The following is a 16882-nucleotide window of genomic DNA, read 5'->3' on the forward strand; positions in this document are numbered from 1 at the left end:
AAGGGATCGCGCATCCCGACAAGCTTGGAGAGGTCGGTTTGTGCACTTCTCAGTTCTAGCCACCTTAAAATAGTGACTTTGGCGTTGGGCCGCTAAGTCTGAGAGTGTGAGTTGGAATGCCAGCCGAGGCGGCCGCATTTCAACGGTGGCGAAATGGGAGAACGCTAGCGTACGGTGCATTGTGTGGAAGTTGAAAGAACGCCCAGGAGGTCAAAATTAATCGGGAGCCCGCCACTACGGCATGCCTCATAGCTATATCGATGTTCTTGTTCGTAAAACCAAAGGATTTATTATAATTCACCTTAGATAATCGATCTATTTGCAGCAAAGCACTCATCCTAAAATTTCGATGTTTTCCGTCCCTACCCAGGTCTAATCGGGTCCGCACTCCTCCATCTGTTACGAATTACGGAAAAAATTTTCGAATGCTTCCCTCCAAACAGTTGTTCTGGAGGAAAATTGCATTATTTGCCTATACTTCAGCCATCTCGAATCTATCTATCTATCTATCTATCTATCTATCTATCTATCTATCTATCTATCTATCTATCTATCTATCTATCTATCTATCTATCTATCTATCTATCTATCTATCTATCTATCTATCTATCTATCTATCTATCTATCTATCTATCTATCTATCTATCTATCTATCTATCTCTATCTAGCTATCTATCTATCTATCTATCTATCTATCTATCTATCTATCTATCTATCTATCTATCTATCTATCTATCTATCTATCTATCTATCTATCTTACACTAACCCAGTGGCAGAAGTAGTCTGCCTGCTTGGGCCTCTCGGTATGTGCTCCTTTCATTCCGGGTGATGCCAGGAAACCAAGCCTGATGCACGAACGCTCAGAAGTCTATTAAGGAGAGAAAATGATGCTGCCGTACACTTTTTGCGATGTACCGTAACGCCGACGCGTTTATTGCACATTGTAGGATAATGCGTTGTAGAGACAGAGGCGCAGGGTTGGGTGCACGCGTGTAAAGCCATGTATTGCTTCAAGAAAACCTGTCCAAGCATTCGCACCTGCTTTATTAGATGCCGACTGTACTATCAAATACAGGTGGGCTTTTTTACGGCATCAAGTTTTAAGAAATAGATCAATGTAAGTCTTTCTAGCTATAATATAATCATTCGAGTGTTCAGATGGTAACCTCCGGAGAAGGAGAAAGTTGAGCAGTTGCGTGCGTAATTCAGGAAAGTATGTTAATTATCTTTTAATCAATTGATGTTAGGTGGCTAAAGCAAATGGGTAGCTTGGATCGTGTCTTCGAGATTGTGTAGTTGAGCGAAATATGTTTACTAAACGTGCTCCTGTAAGAGCTAACAACAAATATTTTGTAATTAGGCGCTCCCTGAAACCGTAACTGACGCCGAAAATATCGTGGGTAACCTCAACCTGACCACTTCCAGCCTCTTGAGATAATAGACAAATTTAGTTCGGCGTCCGCAGGAACTCTACCTGCAGCTTTTCAAAAGCTGCGTAGCGTCCGCTGCGGGCTCAGCGGGCTTTGCGGGACGTTCTAGCGTGTCTGCAAGAGCGCGTTTTTTGATATGGCTCTTGCCGAAGATATGACTCCCGCTTGCAGTTCGACTTCGTGGCAGCCGATATTGGCTACAGTTTCAGAAGGTGGCATATGGCGACGCTGAGTAGCACACTAGTAGTTCCTACGCGTGCAAGTAAGCAATCCCCTTGTCAGCGTTTGCGTCCGGACAACCATTGCCGTATCGTGCGCGGGATTCGCTACGAGCGCAGAACCTCGCACGCTGCGTACGAGGGTGGTTGCGGAAGCCCAAATAAAACTGCCAATTGTCATGAATGCTACGGCTTCGTGAGCATGTTCCATGCGGCCAGACGACTATCGAGTTTTAGTCGCATTGCTTTTCCAAATTTAATTTATTAATGATTAATAATGGGGACCCCCTGTCCTGTCCCCCTGACCCCCTGTCACGCGTCTGACAGAATACTTACGCAAATTCGCAAATAATTTTAAATATGCAAAAATGCGCTCAAGCGAGACCGAAACCTGACCAGGCAGCCGAGCTAACCTCTTCGTGTGACGTCACGAGGGTCTTCACCGGGAAAGGCGCGCAAGGCATGCCGGTCTCGCCGGCTGGCAGCGAAGAGCAGACGCTCGGCTGAATCGTGACCGCACCGTACCTTCAGGTGACAATATGTCAGCTACACTAGCTCTTCGTATCTGACAAACACTGAGTTCTTATTCTGACGAACTCGATAATCACGAATCGCCGTTCGCATATTCGCATGTAGCGCCCATGCGCTACATATCGTGCTGCAACATAAAGACCAAGGGTACCCTTAACCACTGATTTTAGACGTGCTGCGTGCTATTTTAAGTGCTTTACCCCTTCATAGGGAAGTGCTTCGCATGCTCAGTGTAAGATCTGGAGCATTATTTTCCGCATTTGTATCACGCAAGAATGCCGCTGGCAGTCCCAAGCCCCGAACGGTTCATTTGTTTACATCGGCAGGTAGAGCAACCACTCGTTGTTGGCTTGAGATATGTGCTATATCTGCTCTTCGCCGACATCAATTAATGCCAGAACATATCAAACCACGCAGATTTTCTGTATGTCAGCATCGTTGCATCACTTTAAATTGCACTGATATACGCAACCAAACAACTTCAAAAACAGCGAGCGGGAGACCGTAGTGCGGGAGTGTTGTTATGCTGCCTAATTATCATTCTTCATATTCTCTTCGGGCCCACAATTTCTTCCGTAAAGTGGACATAGACGAGGACTTTGCGAGAGCGCGTAGTTACTGGCATCGGCGTAGGAAACGTCGATGCCCGTATAGACAACGCGGGCAGCCGAATTACGCGATTGTTTACGCGGCTTCATGGGGGGGCCTACGCTCGCTGCCCATTTGGGATACGAGGCAAGCAGTGCACCCCGGAAGGTAAATAATGGCATGGATGACAATACGTAAAGATACATCTATGTTCGTAGTCGCATTTAATTTAGTGAACTACCAGGGAGTGCGGCGGACACCTTTCCATCGAAAACGGCAACTTACCGATCTCGATACTGCTCTGTGTCGTCGCTTCTCGCTTTTTTGTGTGTGTGGTGTGCGAAATGAGGAATTGTTTAATTCAAATCCGCATGGTCAAAACTAAACTGTGAAAAGAGTTTTCTCCACCCTGATGGCTTCATTAGCTTCATGTCAATCGCTGAGGCCCATCAGCAGCAGATGCATGAACTACGCGACTGTCACCTATAGGCTGAACGCGATCGGCATCGGCTCAAAGCGTGTCTGCAGATGGCGAGGGTGGGAGTCCGTGCAGCCCACGTCTAAAGGGAATGCAACTTCACGCGACATCAACATCTGACGCTATGCGCCAGCTCACGATCGTCGATTCTTCGACGATCTCGTCGCTCTCTTTTGCATATTCCCGTGTTCCTTCTTTGGCCCTTGTTTTTGTGCGGTTACATGATGCATTCCAATAACGACCACCAACTAGCCCGCTTATCCCTGGTAAAAGACACAACTGTATTTGTTCACACAGGTTGATCCACTAGGATCAGAATCAATATGGAGAAAATGTGGAACCGTTTCATCAAATACAATCAGACAGTGAACCATAATTTTAACAGAAATGTTGTTGCTTATTATCGTAGCGTTGGCTAAAAATCTAAGCAGACTGCATTTTGTGCGTGTGATCATGAAGTGCCTTAATGAAGAGCTTGAGCATGGTACCTGTAGAATTTCGTTTTGACTTTGCAACCTTTCATAACGCCTCATTACAGCGAATTTTATACTATGAAGGAAGGCGAGCAATGTTTAGGTGCCTTATTTATTCTTTTAGGTCGAATATTTTCCCCCTTGGTGTGACATTTTAGGTACGCGACTTTCACTTACAGTTTATGCCTTGCGGAAGCCTCAAAAATATAAATGGAGGTCAAACTTGAGTTACGTTAATGCGACCATAACAGCTTAACCGAATTATGCGCCAGTGGCAAACAATACAGAAAACAATAAGGCAGGAAAAATGTGGAGCAAAATGTGTACTCTAATAACCATCCCAAAGAAACAGCAAGAAAATATGTACAGGGTGCTTCAGCAAACACTTTCAAACAATGTTAATGGATGCCTGCGGCAAATAGCGGTAGACCCTACTTGTAGAAAAAAATGAAATGCCTAAAAGCTAATCAAAATTTACCTAATAGGTTTTTGTTTAATTATCTTATGGCCCATTTCGCAATTTGCAAATTCTAGCCGTGAAGCACTCAAGGCGGGTATACTTGGAACGAATTCTCAGGTTCACACCAATTTAGAGATATTGAATGCCGAACTTTGCGGACAAATCCAGTGGCGTCCCAGTTGTTTTTTGAGAACACGACGTTTTATGCATTCATGCTCAAAAGTAACGGAAACGCCAATGCATTTCGCCGCAAAGTTAAGGAATTAATATCCCGAAGCAGGTGTCATCCTGGGAAAACTTTTCAAGCGTATCCACCTTGGAAACTCGACGGCTAGCATTTCTAAATAGAAATGGGCGCCATGAGGTGATTAGGTAAACATAATTAGTTATTTTTGTTAATTAGTGGGTTAAGCAACTGAGCTTTTTCCGCAAGTTTTGTCCACCTCTTCGAGTAGATCAGCTCATGAAAAGTATTGGCCGTCTGCCACAGTCAACTTTTAAGAAAATTTGAAGGTGTTCGCTGAAATAACCGGTATGTGCCGTCTACTATTACGCAGAAATACCAGAAATAAAAACAACGCCATAAAACTTTTGATAGAGCGTCGCTTTTCTTTCGTATCACTATAACGCAGGTTCCAGCAAATTCACTCATTTGGCTCCTTGGGCAAACTGCTTAACTGAGAGGGAAATAGCAGTCTGCAGTCAAACTATTCAACTTGGCGGCATCTATCCGCATTATTTTGGAGGATACGACACGAATTTACGTCTTCTCTGAAATTCCTGAGGTGCGTAAGAGCTTTGAAAGTGCGTTGTTTTCTGAAAATACAGCGTTGTTCTCTTTAGTGCTACATAATAAGATAATCAGGGAACCTACATCACAATTATATTTGACTCTGTTTTATTCCAATCTACTGACGTGAAATTTACGTAACAACCAACGCAAGCATCGGGCGTTGACCTGAAGCATTATCTGAACAGCCCAATCAAACGTCCGGCTCCATTAGAGGATGTCACTTTTGTTTGCTTTCAGAACGAATAACATTGGCTACATCAAGCTGTTTTTCTTTTCTGATTAGTTGAAAAGAGGTTAGGAGCACGCTCAAATGGAGAGGCTTTCTGGTGGGCCTAACCAGCACTGTTAAAATAGATAACCGGATGAGGAGGGCAGTGCCGGCGTCTGCGATTGGTCCGCTTCCCTTAACTTAGCTTGCGGTGGCTGGTCGAAAATCGCGGTGGCGTGCAACGGAAGGTTAAGAATGCCACTAAAATGGATAATGAGCAAAAAAAAATAGGCAAAGTGATGTAACATACATGACCAAAGTGCTGGATAACGTTTTACTGCCCCGCAAAATTTTTATTATACGCGAATAAATGAATGCTCTCTGTCAGATGAGAATAGCCAGTGCCTGAGCAATCAGTGGGCAGCCATCTTCTATTCCTTTCGAAAATGAGCAGTCTCCGATCTTTCAGGAAAAAATTCGGTGTTGTTCGGCATATTAATGTATCTCTAAATGGCAACTCCTGCAATATTTTAATGTCAGCAGATGTCGATGATATACGCTGGGTACGTTTCTCTCAACACTTCCGTCACGTCCTAAAAAAAGTACGTTTGAGAGTTGCACAAGATTTTTACAAATTAATTTTACTATTTGCCTCAAATTGAGTGCCCCCTCCTTACTTACAAGCAACATTTTGTATGACGTAAGAGTGTTCCATACAGAGCATGACGGGAATATGCAAAAGAGAGTGACGAGATCGTCGAGGAATCGACGATCGTGGGCTGGCGCATAGCGTCAGATGTTGCTGTCGCGAGAAGTTGCATTCCCTTTAGACGTGGGCTGCACGGACTCCCACCCTCGCCATCTGCAGACACGCTTTGAGCCGATGCCGATCGCGTTCAGCCTATAGGTGACAGTCGCGTAGTTCATGCATCTGCTGTTGATGGGCCTCAGCGATTGACGTGAAGCTAATGAAGCCATCAGGGTGGAGAAAACTCCTTTCACAGTTCAGTTTTGACCATGCGGCGTTGAATTAAACAATTCCTCATTTCGCACACCACACACACAAAATAGCGAGAAGCGACGACACAGAGCAGTATCGACATCGGTAAGTTGCCGTTTTCGATGGAAAGGTGCCCGTCGCACTCCCTGGTAGTTCACTAAATTAAATGCGACAACGAACATAGATGTATCTTTACGTATTGTCATCACTGCTTGCTTCGTATCCCAAATAGGCAGCGAGCGTAGGCCCCTCCATACAGCCGCGTAAACAATCGCGTAATTCGGCTGCCCACGTTCTCTATACGGCATCGACGTTTCCTACGCCGATGCCAGTAACTACGCGCTCTCGCAAAGTCCTCGTCTATGTCCACTTTACGGAACATATTGTGTGCCCGTAGAGAATACCAAGAATTATAATTAGGCAGCACAACAATGCTCCCGTACTACGGTCTCCCGCTCGCTGTTTTTGAGGTTCTTTGGTTGCGCATACCAGTGCAATTTAGAGTGATGCAACGATGCTGACATACAGAAAATCTGCCTGGTTTGATATGTTCTGGCATTAATTGATGTCGGTGAAGAGCAGATATAGCATATATGTCAAGCCAACAACGGGTAGTCGCTGTACCTGCCGATGTAAACAAATGCACCGTTCGGGGCTTGGGACTGTCAGCGGCATTCTTGCGTGATACAAATGCGGAAAATAGTGTTCCACATCTTACACTGAGCATGCGAAGCGCTTCCCTAAGAAGGGGTAAAGCACCTAAAATAGCTCGCAGCACGTCTAAAATCAGTGGTTAAGGGTACCCTTGGTCTTTATGTTGCAGCACGATATGTAGCGCATGGGCGCTACATGCGAATATGCGAACTGTGATTCGTGATTATCGAGTTCGTCAGAATAAGAACTCAGTATTTGTCAGATATGGAGAGCTAGTGTAGCTGACATATTGTCACCCGAAGGTCCGGCGCGGTCACGATTCAGCCGAGCGTCTGCTCTTCGCTGCCAGCCGGCGAGACCAGCATGCCTTGCGCGCCTTTCCCGGTGAAGACCCTCGTGACGTCACACGAAGAGGTTAGCTCGGCTGCTTGGTCAGGTTTCGGTTTCGCTTTAGCGCATTTTTGCTTATTTAAAATTTGCGAATTTGCGTAACTATTCTGTCAGACGCATGACAGGGGGTCTCAGGAACCTAAATATTCCATTACCTTGACACGGTAAAAAATCACCACATATGCAGATTAACGTGTACAGGTCGCATTGACGTTGTGAATTTTGGCGCTTGTGTGACCTCGCATGGTATACAGGTGAGGTGGGCGCCGCGTGAAAGCTTTGGATGAATAGTAGACGGCTAATGGCGAAAAGGAACCGAATCACAAATAATTCATCTTTCATTCGGTCTATGCATGCATAGTCAGCGCGCACACGTCATATCAGATGGGACGCTACCGTAGTTTTCGTGACGTCGCGTGACACACAGGCCAGGGGGGGGGGGGGCAGAGCCATTTTTGACCAATCGGGGAGGGTCGATTGCAGAATTAGAACACCAAATTATAGAATATCTTTAAGTCATAGCGTCCCAGGTCTACCACAGGCTCCTGATACCTGCTGTACGTTTCAGAACATTTCCGTGTTACGCGTCTCCCATTACCATATATAATGTAATAAACGAGAAGAGAGGGCGTTGACTAAGGGTCCCGATTTTTATTAGTCATTAGTCAGAAACAGCACCGTGGTAGCTTAATTGGTAGAGCATCGCACGCGAAATGCGGAGGTTGTGGGTTTGGTTCCCACCTGCGACAAGCTGTTTTTTCATCCACTTTAATTTACATTAATTTATCGTTTCTTTTTTTCATTGATTAAGCACACGTAATTTCCCCTATGTTGTCCTTTGTGTCAGTGTTGGTTGGCTTCTTATGATATGACTAATAGAAATCGGGACCCTCGGTGAACGCCCTCTCTTCTCGTTTACTACATAACGAGGGTCTCGAATCCGGCAACATTGATGCCTTCAGGGAGCATGCGTGGGTTTATTGACCAGTTGCCTTCACACAAAAAAGATCACGTTCTCATGACGCCTGCGGCAAAAAGGACGTTCCACGCCGGCTGCCAAGGTCTGTGAGTGGTGGCGCTGGCTAACACTTCCAGGGTTCTACTAGTACGCATCAATACCCAAGAAAGTGGATGGGAAACAGCGCCGCGTAGCTCAATCGGTTGAGCATCGCACGCGAAATGCGGAGGTTGTGTGTTCGGTTCCCACCTGTGGCAGGTTGTTTTTTCATCCACTTTAATTTCCATTATTTATCGTTTCTTTATTTCATTTATTAAGCACAAGTAATTTCCCGTATGTTGCTTTTGGTGTCAGTGTTTGTTGGCTTGTTATGATATGACTGATAAAAATCGGGATCCTCGGACAACGCCCTCTCTTCTCGTTTACTACATAACGGGAGTCTCGAATCCGGCAACATCGATGCCTTCAGGTAGCATGCGTGGGTTTATTGACCAGTTGCCTTCACCCAAAAAGATCACGTTCTTGTGACGCCTGCGGCTAAAAGGACGTTCCACGTCCGCCGCCAAGGTCTGTGAGTGGTGGTGCTGGCTAACACTCCCAGGGTCCTACTAGTGCACATCAATACCCAAGAAAGTGGATGGGAAACAGCGCCGCGTAGCTCAATCGGTTGATCATCGCACGCGAAATGCGGAGGTTGTGTGTTCGGTTCCCACCTGCGGCAAGTTGTTTTTTTCATCGACTTTAATTTCCATTAATTTGTCGTTTCTTTATTTCATTTATTAAGCACAAGTAATTCCCCGTATGTTGTCCTTGGTGTCAGTGTTTGTTGGCTTCTTATGATACATCTATGATGTAGGTACTTCGGCTGTGCGCGAATGTTCTAACGTATTCAAAAGAATCCTGCAGATCTATGGCGTTCCGGGAATCGGTGATAAGGAAAGCTAGGCTCACCGGTAAGGTGTAGTAGCGCCAGACGATGAAGCTCTGTGCACACTGTTGAGACTTTTCCTTTTTGTTTCTCGCTGCCTGAAAATATACGTCGTGGTACTAGAATAGGTCCTAATCGCGCCGATCGGTCGTAGACACACGTTCATCAATGGAAATAAACTACATTGAATAATACAGTTTTATGCGACAAAACCACGACTTGATTTTGAGGCCCACCCTAGTGAAGGACTCCGGATTCAATTTTATCTCCAGCGGATTTTTAACGGGGCCGCAATACACGTGACACGGACGTTTCTGCATTTCGCCCCAATCGAAGTCCGGGCGCCGCCGCCACACTTCGATGAGGCGAAAATAGGCGAACGTCCGTGTCGCGTGTGCTGGAGGTTCATAAAAAACATAGAGTTTCTCACCATAACACCTAGAGGGAAATCTGGCGCCACCATCTGTGGGAGTTTCTTAAGGGAGCACCATGCCGCCTTGGGAATGACGGTATATGTGTCTGCGAGGCTCATGTTGGCTGGTGCTATAAGAGGCTTCGTCTAAAACGTGGATATGGCTACACAAATAACGCGTTCTCAAAAAAAAGTCTTCATAAAATGTTTTCATTCGCGCATATTACACCTTTACTCACCTACAATGCATGGCCAAGCGAACAAAAGCAAGAACAGACGACAAAGTGTTTCAAAGCGAGCGCGAACCTTTTCGTCTGTCCTCCAACTTTAGCGGCCCGCAGATGCTTTTTTACGTATCATATAGTGGTACATATAGAGTTTCTCACTATAAAGGCCACCCCACATTCAGCGTTTCTATCGGCGTTTTTTGGCGTTGCGTCTCCAGGCGTGGTCGCATGAACGCCGCCAGAGAGGGCGTCCAGCCACACGAGTGGCACGCGGACCAGCGCCAGCGCAGCGTCACACAATGTGATCAGATTTATTATACCAGATACCTCCTAAGCTAATTGTGTAATGTCAATGAGAAGAGCTGTCATAAGTATTCTTCAATGCAATATCTGTGCCTTTTGCATAGTTGTACGCTAAATAACATATTCAGGGCAGTGTAGAAAAATTACACAAGGCTAAACTTCAGAAAACTGGCGGCGGCGTGAACATCACGAGTGGTCGGCGCGTTGGCGTGCGAAGCTGAGCCACTGTAGCTGAGCATCGAGGGTTCTTTATTCTATGATAGAGGGGGAAGTAGGTGCTTTTTATTGCTAGACGCCATACGCCACATCATGGAAAGAAGGCTGCAGCTTTTACTGCTAAAAAAGAAGCTCCTGCTTCTCATTATTTTGAGACGGCAAGAGCGACGACGCCGGCGCTGGTGGGTGCGACCCGTGTTCATGCACCGAAAGGAAGAAGGGCTTTATTACACGGCGGTGAGTCCCATTTGCTGTTTTTCTTCCCGTAATAATTGTCCTAAAACGTGCTACTACCGTGTCTTTCAGCGACTCCATGGCTATGCCAACTCCTGCGCACTTGTAAATACTGTTTCAGGTCTATTCGTCGGGCTCAATTTATCTTGTTTATGGCCCAGCTTTCGACGCAAGAGTGTTCGAGTGAAATAGCTATATGAAGTGGCAAATGTATATTGTACAGAAGCGCATTGTTCGCGATGCCAAGTGCGGAAATGGGTCGCTTGTTGTAGGTTAAGTAATTCTTTTTCTGGCTTTCTCCAAGACTGGTGCATTCATGTTCGCGACTTTGCGTATTTACTGTCAATGAGTGCCGCTAAAAGCATGTGCGTGTTTGTGTACGCGCCTTTTAAAACAAAAAAAAAATCTGTGCTCGGTTTCTCATTATTTCGCGGGATATATTTGTGGATCTATATCTTCGCACTGAATCCTATACCAGTGCACGTTGACCTGCAAAGTAGCGCCAGTGAGCAAACCGCCGTTGTGTGTAATAAACACTATATCACAAGATATTGCTTCTGCATTTAATATAGCCTGGAAAGCATCTGTAAAATACAGGCGTCCTATTGGAACAAGGCTTAACGCTGAACAACTTACTTGATTTTGTCAATTTGGGTTACTCCATTCTTAAAAACTGTGCAAGTAGTTGCTCTGGTTTTTGTAGCACTGAATAGTGACCAAGGGGGTAGTGTTCTATGTTTTCAAAGACTAAGCAACCAGACACATTTGTACATAAAATATGTATGTATAACGTCGGCTCATAGGTATTTTTAAAGTGCACATATATCTTATCTCTTTCATTAGAGAGAAATCGATCAACTTGATTGACAGTTTTTCAAAACGCTGTTAAACATTGCCATTAGAAATGTTCCATGAGCAATGTCATGCAACGTATGAAGTGATGACTGCGCTTTAACTATTGATCAGATTTGACAGCGTTCAGTAGACTGAGGAGTCAGAAAAAAAACTTCGATCGTCAAAACTAGCCTTTTAGTGCTCCTAGCACACCCACAAACAACCAACACCAAATTAGCGCTTTAATCGGTTATGCAATATAATTTTAAAATTACAGCAGCAGGGAATACGCACAAGCTTCTGTCAGGCTGTCTAATTTTTCGCAGCAGATGTTTGCGCAACTTTTAACAATGTCACAAACAGTACATGCTGAGCAGTGCATTGTTTTGATTATTGTGTTAGCCTAATATGAAGTGCTATTTTATTTTTGCCGCTGTGGACTGCTTTTAACCATCAACATTTCAACAGCATATGTTAAACTTAGTATGAGCAATCCTTCCCATTGTGCCAAGTATTTCGTCGCACAAGAGCACCGAGTCCATTTCAGATTGACCTTTGGCAGCCTTACTAGCCGTGTAATTTCGTACTTTCAGAAAATTAGCCTTGCAGATGCCCTAATTTATTACAGTACAATACTGTGCAAACTTGTACATAACTGTACAGTGCAGTACTATTGCTGCACACATAATGTGAAGGCTCCAGCACTAGTTCTTGGGGCATGATTAGACCAAGTTGTGCACAAAAAAGCTGATTGAACACAATAATCAAATACGAGGAGGCTTGTGCAAGCTCCCAAATCTGCGAACCATTGCTTCGAGACACTAGGCAACTGCTCCCTGCACCAGACGTGCTTGCCCCTTTTCATACCTGCAAGGAAACAGCTTTCCCGGAAAACATGTACTTCGTTCACTATGGCTGATATTCGCGCCACCTAATACGACTTTTTTCCCCCATGGTTTAACTTGCAAAAGTGGAGAACTACCTAGGAGCAAGGCGCATATTTTGTGCATTTCAGATTTTTCAGAATTTTATTCTTGTGTAAATACTGAAAATATCAATTTATTACTTGCATTCACGCCTATTGAAGTGCTTCTTCGAAGTTTTACATAACAATTGTCAAAAAGTATCTGAGCAAATATTTCTGCTTTACTACAATTCAAAGCACGAATGATCAGCATAAAATTTAATTTGACACTGTACGTTGCAAGTATAATATGTTTTGAAATAAAACTTCACAACACAGAAGCACCAGAATTGAGCACATTTCTAGCAAAACAGCTAGTTGCGCATGTTTTACATTGCCTGCTTTGCTTCTCTTATATTCAACCTACCCCATTCCTGTGCGACAGGGTATGTGCTTCACTTTTCGTAACCTCTCCCAACCATTCTTCCATCAACAGACATCAAGCATTGTCTTTGTCCTCATTACATGTTTGTGTCAACGACTCGCATTGGGCATGTGCATGAACTACTTCTGGCACTTTTCCATACCTTGTAAACTTTCATTATTCACCATTGCATTATTCACCATATATTTTTTACTTACAGATGCGTCGGATGAGAGAGGGGGACCATGAATTTTTTTTAAGTTCTATAGAATGACCCTAGAAATGTTCGACACATTACTTTCATTTGTGGTCGAGGACCTCAAACGCAAGTATGTTTTGAGGGAGCGCCTTGAACCTGGTGAACGGCTTGCAATAACCTTAAGATTGGTATAATTTTAGTTTATTTGTATTTAATTTGGAACACTAGAATAATCAGTTAGAAGGAAGCTGGTGATAGGACGTGTAAGTCAGTTTTACAAGTATGTTTTGCTGTAGGTAAAGAGCCAAGCTACGTGTGTAGCTTGCACTGCTCTGGTAATTTGAGTGGCTCTATCACTGCCTATAAATAACCTACTGGTACAACTTGATTTCCTGTACAAGCCAAGGTGTTGCAAAAATCATTACCATCTTTCAGTAAGCTGTCAGATTTGCATTTCTTGATTGGTGGTTAACTGATGTCTGTGTACTCTAACTTCCTATTTATGCAACAACAATTATTGCAATGAAACATGTGCTTAGTATCTTATTCAAGATTATGAGTAATAAACAGGAACTCTAAAGCTGTCAGAGCATCTGTACACTGTAACGAGTACTTCATCCCTGACATCATCATTACTGTCAAATAATGGTAATAGTATTGCTAATAAACCTGTAGATAACCACGCATACATATACTGGCCTTCAATCTTTTGTTTTAGCTACCTTGCATCTGTCCAGGAAATTAAGGACGTGGCACTGGCTTATAGAGTGGGCTTAGAGACGGCTAGGCTATGCATTCATTTATGCTGTCGAAGCATTTGGGCGCGACTAAAAGATCACTTTATGTAGGTAGGGAGCACATAATAACATTAATGGATTTTGAGTTCATTTGCCAATCATTATTTAGCATTTACACATGCAGGATGGCTTTCAGCTGACCTTATTTCTGTGGCTATGTTAGTATTATTAGCTTATTTACCTTGATGTATGTACTTCATTAGTCGTTGCAGTTCCCTTTCTGAAAGTATCATTCTGCTGATGATTGTGTTAGTGCGGATGCACTTATTTTAATTCCATTCTGTTCGGCATATTTCACAATATGCTGACATACCTTCTTGCATGTTAAATGCAGGCATACATAATATACCTGCCTTTTACCACTGCTGGCACTTTTGTACTTGTTTCATTGAGCAGTGATGGCAGTGCGTAAAGGAGGCATGTGACATGTATTCATCTTGCTTGTTTGAAACAGGTGTTCTTCAGCAGAGGGTGGCAGTAATGTGCATAAAATGTGAATTGTGATACATGCACTCATATACACTTATTTTGAAACCATTAAGTGGTGTCCTGGCCAAACAGCCATTCTTTCATTTATATCAGTGTGCAGTTCTGAGTACAAAATGATTTGTAATATTGCCACCCTAACTTAAGATTCTTTATCACAGCCTAGCACACTAAACCTATTCTTTAACAATCTACACCAGTACACTTAGAGGATACTCCTATACTTCACCATAATATTATTAGTCTTGTCAGTGTTGATCATAGTATATACTGCATCAATAAAAACCATCTAGTAGTATTAAGCGCTGCACTGTAATCATATGCACTGCCTGTATAATGGCTTCTGAAAAACATTTTAATAAATTTAGGTGCCCTCTGAGGCAGACTGGACAGAAATTGCCCAAGGCTTTGCCTCCCAGTGCCCGTTTCCCAACTGTTTGGGAGCTGTGGATGGCAAGCATGTCGCCATCACTGCACCTCCCAATTCCGGCAGCCTGTGTTTTAACTGCAAGGTAAGCTTGCTTACTCGGCACATTTAAGCACACAATTTTTGCCATCTGTCACATATTAAAGAGTACATCAGTAAACCGTACATCTGATCAGTTACACAAGATGTGAAATTATTCCAGCAAATCACTTTCTTGGTTGTGGCATTCTTTTGTTGTATATGCATATTCACTATATTTTATGTTTCACCTTGTTTTATGTGCACATTAATGCTCTCTGTTTATCAGCTATTGTCTTCTCCACTGCAGAGAATATCTGCTTATGTTGGCAATGTCTGCTTACCTTACCTTACTTTGGCAGTGCTATGTCCCCTTCGAATACTGAGTTGACAGTAAGCCAGCAGACATCAAATAAAACTAGTGTTCTCTGCTCAGTGCAAAATTTCAAAGTTGTAGACCCCAATATAAACATCGAATACGGCCGCAATGTTCTGCTAGTCGCAATACCGAATTCACCATGTGCACTTCTGATGTCGTCCATGAAATTCGTTGAAGCTGCAGAAATGTATACATTGGACAGAATGGGCAATGGTCTATCATAGAGCGAGAGAGCACTATAACAATGTTAAAAACTGGTATAGTAGCCATCTAGCTGCCACTAGTAAGAAACATGCCTGCACTGCACTGTTTGGTAGTACCATGTTCCTGAAATTTGCAAAGACCAATAGGAAAAAAATTGTGAAGGTGTACTGCACAACAATAGCAAAAGTGTCTATCATTCGAAGTTACATTTCTTTGGCTAAATACCTGTATGTGTGATGCCGCCCTCCCCCCTCTCCCATGCGTGCTGTCAATCCGGGTGATTCTTGTTATTCTATAGATAATAAAAGGCTGGTGCTGCTTTGAAAGAAATTCGGGTGACAGTCAGCATCCTATTGCACTGTTTCAGCATACATTGAAGATAAACCAACTTGCCCAAATCAAATTGTTGCTGGCACAAGGTGGCGGATGTGCATGTGGTTTCTAGGTAAATGCAGATGATTGCTGCAAATCGCAATAGATTAATTATTACAGATGCTGCTTTTCACAAGTCGTGAGTGACTTGGAGCAGTCACAACTGTTTCATTTGAAATGTAGGTATTGCATGCTTAAATGTGAGGCATCTCACTATTCTGTAGTATTGATGCATTTGTTCTTAATGTATATTTCCAAGGTCATAAAGAATGTCATTTGAGTGCGGTTTACATGTGTGCTTCTATTACATCTGCAAAGATGGTGTGCCAATATGGTGACTGATAACCTATTTCAGAGCACCTTTTCCATTGTGCTGATGGCTGCCGTCGACAGCAATTATCAATACACCATCATTGACGTTGGTGCTCAAGGTCGGCAGAGTGATGGAGGAATATTAAAAAGCTCGGAATTCGGGAAGGCACTGGCCAGTGGGACTCTCGGTACACCTTCTGCAAGCTGCCTGCCTAGTACAAGAACTGTCGCACCCTATGCCTTTGTTGGGGATGCGGCATTTCAATTACGCAAGGATTTCATGAGACCCTTCCCGGCAAAGCAGCTCACTGATGAAAGGAGGGTCTTCAATTACAGGCTGAGCAGAGCAAGCTAAAGCATGGGAAATACTTTCAGTATTGTGGGTCACTGCGATGATGTTGAAGAAGCCTATACTGCACGTGTATGCACAGCGTGTGGTATGTTTCTTTTTCTACGTCCTTCGTGTTTTTAGCACTATGACCTTTTATTAATTATTCTAAATCGCAGAAATATTAATTTATCTGATATTCTTGTTGCATGGATAGCAGATTATCTTTCTGGTTGCATGCAGTTTGTTTCAATTGATGGTAACAACTCTAGCCATCTCCCCGTTACATCCAGTATACGGCCCTTGCTGTTTCTATTGTACATTAATGATATTGTACACCTGATGGAAAAATTCAACTCGTTGCAGATGCCTGCATTTTTTGTGAAATATCTTTCAGTGCATTAGCAAACTGAACTTGATTTAAACCTACAATATATAATGTGATGAGTGGGGCACGGCTTTGAACAAAGGCAGAACGGTTCGTCTTTGCAAAACACATAAGAACCTGCTAAAACAAGAGTACACACTGGCCTCTGTCCCGCTAAAGGAAGTTAAAAACTACAAATACCTAGGTGTAACATTCACTAATGCCCCTTCATGGAAATTACATCTTAACAATATTTTCCCTTATGTTTTCCGAAAAACTTGTTTTAATGACACAAGCTCAGAAATTAACCTGCCAATGTTAAATTACAT

At 43.4% G+C, this 16882-nt stretch overlaps 1 protein-coding gene across 1 annotated transcript in view; it reads left to right on the forward strand.

Annotated features, from left to right (window-relative positions):
• The window catches only part of LOC135917371 (uncharacterized), a 208983-nt gene that overhangs the window by 15693 nt on the left and 176408 nt on the right, over positions 1-16882 (forward strand). The window contains exon 2 of the mRNA XM_070533230.1: positions 14515-14658. Coding sequence (XP_070389331.1) covers positions 14515-14658 — 144 coding nt within the window. The remainder of the gene's footprint in view (positions 1-14514; positions 14659-16882) is intronic.

The sequence above is a fragment of the Dermacentor albipictus genome, chromosome 2, assembly GCF_038994185.2.
Source record: "Dermacentor albipictus isolate Rhodes 1998 colony chromosome 2, USDA_Dalb.pri_finalv2, whole genome shotgun sequence".
In the NCBI taxonomy this organism is placed as follows: domain Eukaryota; kingdom Metazoa; phylum Arthropoda; class Arachnida; order Ixodida; family Ixodidae; genus Dermacentor; species Dermacentor albipictus.